This window comes from Papaver somniferum, chromosome 10, assembly GCF_003573695.1.
Source record: "Papaver somniferum cultivar HN1 chromosome 10, ASM357369v1, whole genome shotgun sequence".
NCBI lineage: Eukaryota > Viridiplantae > Streptophyta > Magnoliopsida > Ranunculales > Papaveraceae > Papaver > Papaver somniferum.
The window spans coordinates 25194040-25203238 of NC_039367.1; the positions used below are offsets into that span (position 1 = coordinate 25194040).

Genomic DNA, 9199 nt, shown 5'->3' on the forward strand with positions numbered 1-9199 from the left:
AGGCTTCAGTCACTGTTCCTGTCGATAGTCTTTGCCCAAACCACATAATGCATACTCAAAAAACATCTGATTCATCAAAGATACCTTGTTTGATGTGATGAACTAGACGACCGCGAAGGAGAGATTTATTTGCAGAACACTTTTGAACAAATTCTTTTTCTCAAATGCAACCAGATATCTCGACCAGTTGTGAAGCCAACTACACTTCTAAAAATTGTATGCGTCATCAGACGTGGCATTTAAACATGACATCACAATTCTATTTATCATACGTCATTGAATTAGCTCAAGATTAAGAACAGGTAATAAATCAACAATACTGCATTCAATAGGAATTCGAATTGTTCCATCCACATACTCACAAATCTATATATGCCTTTACAATTGCAAATATTTGAGTAAATTTTTTTAATTAACTTTTTTCTTTCTTAGACCGCACAATGCCATCTGTTCCGGCCAGCATCTCATACTTATCTTTCCTAGTCAAGTTGGTGCATTCAAACGCGAGCGTTCTGGACAAAAGCCCCTGAATGTAATTTGCAACCTCAACTGGAGATTTCCCACCTTTGCAAGTCATTTCAGTAGGCAATTGATCTAAGAACGTAATCTCATATGTTGGCACTGGGTTCATTAATACAAAATAAGGATCCATAAGCTTAAACCCACGGGTCGATGTACCGAAAAATACGTTTTGCTTCGTGTGTATTGCAACCGGAACAATCCTATCCGTGAGCTCGGCAAATAATGCACTGAATCTAAGAAGGAACGGCTCTCTACAAGTTGTTCCCTCTGGACAAATCATCAAATCCCCTTCTTCGAGCAAGTGTTTGATATTTTCGGCGTCTTTCTCCCTTTCTCTTGTTAAGGCTACGGTTTTAATCGGAGATATCAACTCTGAGAATTTGCTTATACTGTAAGTGACACAACTGATTTTTCTCCTCAAGGCTACAGCAGTTATCACCGGGTCCAACGTGGTCCTGTGATTGCAAACTAAAAGAACACCAGGTTGGCCTTTTCTCGGGGCAGAAGGAGGGTTACCTTTTACGGTAATTTTTACGCGGAGGAGGAGCTTACATGTGTACCAGACAATTCTCTCCGGCAAAAAAATGCTGAAGTAGATCCTGAGAAGGGCCAGAATGAAACCGATTGGCAACCATAAGAATGTCAAGAGTGCACTTATCGGAGTCGGCCTTTGAACCAATCTTCCTTCGTGAAATATTAGCCAACTTAGAAGCTTGTTCCGGGGAACTGGTTCACATTTAGTCTCTGGAACCATATAACCTTCCTGTAATCACAGAAAAGACACCAAATTATTAGATATACTAATTTGACCTTCTAGTAAGACAAATGGTTGATGCGTACCGTCCTTTAATTGGAGGACCCAGTGGCCCTCCTAGAAAGGAACTTTTTTTCCATAATTTAATACCAAAACGCTAGAGATAGAAAAATAGAAGGATGAAATTACCTTGCAAACAGACATGAAAGCTTGATCAGACTTCCGATCACCCAAACCTAAATCAGGTAATTTGCCACAGAATTCTCTTTCTAACGCTTCTTTCTTATGGACACCAACAAGAACACCTGGTTTTTGAACAAACCCACTAGCTCTTCCAGATTTATACAACACTTGAAGCTCTGTACCAAGAACTTTATCAGCGCCTAAGAAATTCTTAGCAAACGGTTCAACTAAAATTCTCGGATTCGCGGTGACAATATATCTTTTGCCAAAAGAACTAAACACTTTCCAGCTCTCAGGATGAACATCTTCGGCGTAGAATCTTGGTAAAACCGAGCGTGCAACGATTTCGATATCTTTGATCTTTAGACCGGCGAAAGTTATGAATATGAACGTTTTGATGGCTAAGGCTTCTGATATGAAAATACAAGAGAAGTAAACAAATGGGACGGAAAGTAAAAGAAGTAGTCCTCTTAGTAAACTACCAGCTTCGACTGCAACAAGCATGAAATATGGGAAGGCGCTTTTAGATATTAGAAGGGTTCCGTCTAAATCGGCAGCTACCGATTGTTCTGACCGGTTTTCGTAATTACATTTCGAGATAGATGGGAAACCATGGTGATGATCATGAGCAAGAAAACCCATGTTTGCGTAAGCAAAGGATCAAAAGAAAAACAGAGAATGAAAGAGAGTAGATGATAATGCAGGTGTTTATGGGAGAGGTAACGAAGAGAAGAGAAGCGACTAAAGATATCGTTGTAGTTTGTGAATTTGGTGTGTTGTTTAATCGGTATATATATAGACGTACCATGAAGAAAATGATTTGCGGTATTTAGTAAATTTATGTTTAATATTTTATTATTTAATTAGACGTCGCGCCATCTTTTTTCTTTTGAGTTTTTTTTTTTTTGAAGCATGTGGAGCAGTGCTGCAGTGCAGAAAGGACCGACATACGGATCATATGGAATGATAATGCACCGTACGTGTACGATTTGTTCCTAGCCATGAGGAATATGTTAACCTATTTTGAAAGTGCTTTTACTTTTAGCGGTTATTAATTTCAAGGTTAAATCTACCTATTTACCGTTGTCTGAAATCGAGTTTCACATATCTAAACAAGCAAATACACCAGTTTCTACTAGGATTGCCCTTATATATTTATATAAATTTTAATATCCTAATCCGTAAACCGATAACTTACTAATAAGATTATTGGGTTATTTTTTAAGGATATCAGATTTCACATAAAATAAATCAGAAAGTGATCAGAGGCCCATTTGATTTGATACCGTTCCTACTAAAAACTATGATAGTGGTAGGAGTCCCCTTGTGAACAAGTTAGTCACCATGTTTTACTTTGACACCGCTGGACGGTTGGAGATCAGAAATATGTGGCTGCCACTTACCAGTATGGCGCATCATTAATGAAAGCCAGCCCCAAACAAAACGTAATCACGTTCTAGGAAAGGAAATACCATAATAAATCTCTTACTTACAAAAAGAGGGTGTATAGCGTGTACAACTGACACCAACTTTCAAGTTTTTCAACTCATCCAGCTGCAAAACTACTATTTGCCCACCTTGTTGTGTGCTTAATAACTTATCAACTTTCGGCCTATATATTTTCCCAAAAAAAATGGTGGGAACATATATAGGTACCCTAAGTCAGTAAGTCCTAAACCCACTTGCATTACATGGAATTATCCATCTATAACCTACTCATTAATACCTTTAAATCTGTTTTTAGGGATACTTAATGCGAAAGAAACAGCCTTCCATAGACCATTTATTACTATTAACGTGTTGTAGCCTTGTAGGACGATCATGAATGTGACCGTGTTAGTTGAAGGTTAAAGGTCAATGTCAATTGAAAAAGTGAAAAAGGAATTTTCATAATTATATTGCTAGCTAGTACTGCTTTGGCACTGATGAATTCATGGACGTCTCACTGTATACCCTGATTTGACTAGATAATTACGTATGAAGGCCGAACTAGTCCAAGGTTAACGATTAGTGTCAGATAGTTTACAGCTGCATTTTTTGCTGGATCGAAGCCTAGGATGATGCGAGCATTAATTACCAGAGAAGACCAGGAAAAAAAATGAGCCAAACAGCAAACCTCATGGATGTTTACTATTCTGCGGAAAGGTGCAGGACAGGAGAATTCGTCAAAAAGCTAACAACCATGTGCGAGTCAAGACTCAGTTGACCCGTTGAGTTAACAGTTACGATTCTTACCAAATATACCCTTCCTAATCGGTCAGGTACATTGCTCCGGGTAACGTTAGGTTATCATGGGTTTGACAGTACCAGGAAAACAAGAACACTGATTTTTCCCTTTCTGTTAAATTACTCTATAATCTCCGCTTTCCCCAAATCTATGTTAATGGCACAGGTTTCTTCCAAATTTGCTGTTATGAACTAAAATCCAACTCGACAAATGTGTCTTCCACTGAAGCAATTCGCCTAAAGAGCTATGAAATTTGGGGGAACAAGATCATTTGGAGAAGAGGAAGCTTTAATGGGTTGGATTGTTTTCCTTTTCTCTCCATGATGAAGTTCATTTTGTTGGGTTTGTTTGTAATTCTGGGGTTTTGTTTGAATTTTTTTCTCGTGGGATTATCTTGGTTGAGATTTGGGGTTTAGGTTTTATGTTTGAGCTGATTCAGTTACCTGAAAGTTATTTTATGTTGATAAAAATATCTGAGTTATAGTGTCTGTTTTTGGGACTTAGAATTGTATGAGAGGATGGAAGCAATTGGTGATCTCGGTCAACTACATTCGCCTAATGTTTTATGTTTACAAGAGGTTACACAAGAAATGTCCCAGATATTCCAACAGTACACCTGGTGGTGGGAAGCATATCGATGTTCGGCTTCGTACGATTTTGAGAATGTCATACCTTATTTATGTATGCAGGTAGTATATGATTCACATTTGTTTCGCCCATTTGCTCATTTTTCTCGATATTGCATTGAATGACTTTCATTTTTATTTCTCGATTAGACTTGTTATACTTGTTTAACTTGGCAGTTGAGTAAATTAACAGTAAAATCTTATACAACTGCAAACCCTTCAGCAACTCTAAAATTTGGTATGTACACTCTTTAGAAAGCCTTAGTAATCTTGAACTGATTATAGTGTTTATCGACCGGCGTAGGAATCTTTCATCAAACAGTTGTAAAGGTATGATAATTATTGAGCTGTCTTGAATCTGTAATTTGAATACCCTGCAAGTGCAAACCTTTTTCAAAAATTAGGTTGTGCCATAGTGTTATTTTTGATCTTACGGTTCATAACATTTGTGTTTCTCCGGGGACCTTTCGAACAATAAGATATCTGGTCCTACACCTTCTTCGATTACTGACTTGGAACATCTCCTTATACTGTTAGTTTTCATGTTCAGAGCTTAAGTTTCTTCAAGTTACATTTGTATTGCTCCATTTATCCTACCTCTTTACACTTCAGTTTTTCGTGATAGAATTTAAGCAAGAACCATTTAGCTGAAGGGATTCCTTCAGAGTATGGAAATCCAGGAGTGTGCTGGAGACAATATGTGTTACATTTGGTGGCAGGTCATGTTCCTTTCCATAAGGTACCCTAAACTGCTTCGCTTGTGTAAGTAAAATGGTGCATATTTTCTTTCAGACGGTCATATAAAATAAATTGAGTACTTCACCAACACAGTCGTATAAATTTTAATGGGTATCTTTTTTTTCACAGTAGCATAAATTATGATGGTTAATTGGCTTTAAGGGTCGTATAAATTAAACTAGGTATCCAATCCAATCGGTAGTATAAAAAAATTGAGTGAATTCTGGATTTTGTTATATGGGTACTTACTAATTTTTGTTGTAATTTGGAGAGTAACTATTCATTGTGAATTCTGCATTTTGTTATTGCTTTGTTATATATGTGGAGAATGATGTTGGTTTTTTTTTGTTTTGTTCAGAGATGGAGCTTTTGCTGTTTCGGGACCTTTTTAATGATATATGTAATTCCTCCAGTCCTTCGTGGCCCAAGGAGTTTGGAAACGACTACATCTCTTCTATCGTATGTGCTTCTATGGGTTTCTTCTGCTTACCTGATATAATAATTTTTATTATGCCGGTCAGCAACCTGAAATTTTGAAGTTGGTGAAATGAAAACGAATTATTTTGATGTTCTACAAGCAAGTGTGGAGCAGGCTTTCTGAAATGGGAAAGAGGGGAGAAATAATGGTAGTGGCAGTTTTTAAATGTATATTAAGAATACCTAAAACATCTTTTAAGCATTCCATACTTTGTACTTTGTAGATCTCTTGCTGATAACTTGGTGATTATAGTTGTAGAATTGTTGTCGACAAATCCTTTTGAAGATAGAGCCTTGCATTACAATTTTGATAGTAAAATATCAAAATTATCAAGTTGGAACAGAAATTTATGGACACAACAGTTTGAACATGAGAGATGCTCTATAATATTAAGGCCACAACGAGTATAGTTCGGACTTCAGAGACTACGGATTGTAGGAAATGTATTACATATAATTCTGAGATTTTTACATGTAATAGGGTGAAAGAGCCTGATAAACTTGTGGATTCCAGTGGATTATGTTGTATAGACCTAGAGCGTTGATGCTTATTAGCCATACCAACACGAAAAAATTCCAACCCGATGTGTACCATAGTGTTGTAGGGCGAAATGACATTAAACTGACGCGAGTTATTGGAACCACAACATCTGCAAAACAGGATTAAAAATGAAAATCAGTAAGAAATAAATGAGTCCTTCCTTGCATATAAAATGAATGAATAATACTATCATTTTCACTTCCATGATTCGAAAAAGACATAAAAACAAGTTACACTACGAGGTTATCTAATCCACAAGTTTATCAGGCTCTTTCATCCTATTACATGTAAAAATTTCTGAAGTATATGTAATACATTTCCTATAATTAGTAGTCTCTGAAGTCTGAACTATACTCGTTATGGCCTTAATATTATAGAGCATCTCTCATGTTCAAATTATTGTTTCCATAAATTTCTGTTCCAACTTGATAATTTTGATATTTTACTATCAAAATTGTAATGCAAGGCTCTATATTCAAAAGGATTTGTCGATAACAATTCTACGACTATAATCACCAAGTTATCAGCAAGATATCTACAAAGTATGGAATGCTTAAAAGATGTTTTAGGCGTTCTTAATATACATTTAACAACTTCCACTACCATTATTTCTCCCCTCTTTCCCATTTCAGAAAGCCAAATTCCAAAAACCATGCTTGATTTCCCTAATATTTCTCCCCTTTTTCCCATTTCAGAAAGCCAGCTCCACACTTGCTTGTAGAACATCAAAATAATTTGTTTTCATTTCACCAACTTCAAAATTTCAGGTTGCTGACGGGCATAATAAAAATTATTATATCAGGTAAGCAGAAGAAACCCATAGAAGCACATACGATAGAAGATATGTAGTCGTTTCCAAACTCCTTGGGCCACGAAGGACTGGAGGAATCACATATATCATTAAAAAGGTTCCCAGCAGCCATGAAACAGCAAAAGCTCCATCTCTGAACCAAAAAAAAAACAACCAACATGATTCTCCACATATATAACAAAGCAATAACAAAATGGAATTCACAATGAAATAGTTACTCTCCAAATTACAACAAAAGTTAGTAAGTACCTGTGTAACAAAATCCAGAATACACTCAATTTTTTTATACTACCGATTGGATTGGGTACCTAGTTTAATTTATACGACCCTTAAAGCCAATTAACCATCATAATTTATGCTATTGTGAAAAAAAAGGTACCCATTAAAATTTATACGACTGTGTTGGCGAAGTACTCAATTTATTTTATAGGACCGTTTGAAAGAAAATATGCATCATTTTACTTATAAAAGCGAAGCAGTTTACGGTACCTTATGAAAAGGAACATGACCTGCCACCAAATGTGATGCATATTGTCTCCAGCACACTACTGGATTTCCAAACTCTGAAGGAATCCCTTCAGCTAAATGGTTCTTGCTTAAATTTCTATCACAAAAAACCGAAGTGTAAAGAGGAAGGATAAATGGAGCAATACAAATGTAACTTGAAGAAACTTAAGCTCTGAGCATGAAAACTAACAGTGTAAGGAGATGTTCCAAGTCACCAATCGAAGAAGGTGTAGGACCAGATATCTTATTGTTCGAAAGGTCCCCGGAGAAACACAAAAGTTATAAACCGTCAGATTAAAAATAGCACTATGGCACAACCTAATTTTTGAAAAAGGTTTGCCCTTGTAGGGTATCCAAATTACAGATTCAAGACAGCTCAATAAGTATCATACCTTTACAACTGTTTGATGAAAGATTCCTGCGCCGGTCGATAACCACTATAATCAGTTCAAGATTACTAAGGCTTTCTAAAGAGTGTACTTACCAAATTTTAGAGCTGCTGAAGGGTTTGCAGCTGTATAAGATTTTACTACTAATTTACTCAACTTCCAAGTTAAACAAGTATAACAAGTCAATCGAGAAATAAAAATGAAAGTCATTCAATGCAATATCGAAAAAATGAGAAAATGGGCGAAACATATGTGAATCATATACTACTGCATACATAAATAAGGTCTGACATTCTCAAAATCGTATGAAGCCGAACATCGATATGCTTCCCACCACCAGGTGTACTGTTGGAATATCTGGGACATTTCTTGTGTAACCTCTTATAAACATAAAACATTAGGCGAATGTAGTTGAATGAGATCACCAATTGCTTCCATCCTCTCATGCAATTCTAAATCCCAAAAACAGACATTATAACTCAAACATTTTCATCTATTTTAAAAAACTGTCAGGTAATTGAATCAGCTCAAACATAAAACGTAAATCCCAAATATCAACCAAGATAATCCCACGAGAAAAAAATTCAAAAAAAACCCCAGAATTACAAACAAACCCAATAAAATAAACTTCATCATGGAGAGAAAATTAAAACAAACCAACCCAATAAAGCTTCCTCTTCTCCAAATGATCTTGTTCCCCGAATTTCAGAGATCTTTAGGCGAATTGCGTTCAACGAAGTACAGAATTTCGAAGACCTTTTCAGCTCTATCAGTGGAAGACACATTTGCGGAGTTGGAATTTATATCATAACATTAAATTTGGAAGAAACCCGTGCCATTAACATAGATTCGGGGAAAGCGAATATTATAGGGTAATTTAACAGAAAGGGAAAAATCAGTGTTCTTGTTTTCCTGGCATTGTCAAACCCATGATGACCTGACGTTACCTAAAGCATTTTACCTGACCGATTAGGAAGGATATATTTGGTAGGAATCGTAACTGCTAACTCAGCGGGTCAACTGAGTCTTGACTCGCACATGGTTATTAGATTTTTGACGAGTTCTATTGTCCCTGCACCTTTCCGCAGAATAGTAAATATCCATGAGGTCTGCTAAAAAAACATCACCATGAGATTTCTGATAAAGTACATAAAACAATATATATGGACTTAACAGTATGAGAATATACAACATGTTCTTGTGTTTTATAATTTCAAAAGTTATCCATTGTTCATCCTTATTTGTCTGTTCAGAAATTTGGTTCAAGAATTATAATAATTTTGGTATATGTAGATGACATTCTTATTACAAGCTTTAATACCTGATGATGGAGGACATGCTTAGAATAAACACTGAATTATGGTGCCATCACCTCATGATTAATCCAAAACACAAGCTTGTGAGGCAAAGAATCCGAAAAGTGG

At 36.2% G+C, this 9199-nt stretch overlaps 2 protein-coding genes and 1 long non-coding RNA gene across 3 annotated transcripts; 1 reads left to right on the forward strand and 2 right to left on the reverse strand.

Moving 5' to 3' along the window:
* Positions 1-292: 292 nt before the first annotated feature.
* Positions 293-2205, reverse strand: LOC113317639 (glycerol-3-phosphate 2-O-acyltransferase 6-like). The gene is made up of 2 exons (XM_026565790.1): positions 1466-2205; positions 293-1285 (listed from the first exon to the last, which is right to left on the reverse strand). Exons 1-2 carry the CDS (start codon positions 2099-2101, stop codon positions 413-415), a joined length of 1509 nt encoding a protein of 502 aa, XP_026421575.1. The 5' UTR covers positions 2102-2205; the 3' UTR covers positions 293-412.
* Positions 2206-3740: 1535 nt separating this feature from the next.
* Positions 3741-5803, forward strand: LOC113319675. Its single transcript, XM_026567919.1, has 4 exons — positions 3741-3981; positions 4191-4375; positions 4938-5051; positions 5409-5803. Exons 1-4 carry the CDS (start codon positions 3933-3935, stop codon positions 5547-5549), a joined length of 489 nt encoding a protein of 162 aa, XP_026423704.1. The 5' UTR covers positions 3741-3932; the 3' UTR covers positions 5550-5803.
* Positions 5804-5890: 87 nt separating this feature from the next.
* Positions 5891-8683, reverse strand: LOC113319676. Its single transcript, XR_003345744.1, has 5 exons — positions 7779-8683; positions 7577-7629; positions 7369-7483; positions 6902-7012; positions 5891-6177 (listed from the first exon to the last, which is right to left on the reverse strand). It is a non-coding gene; the product is annotated as an uncharacterized LOC113319676 (long non-coding RNA).
* Positions 8684-9199: the final 516 nt, after the last annotated feature.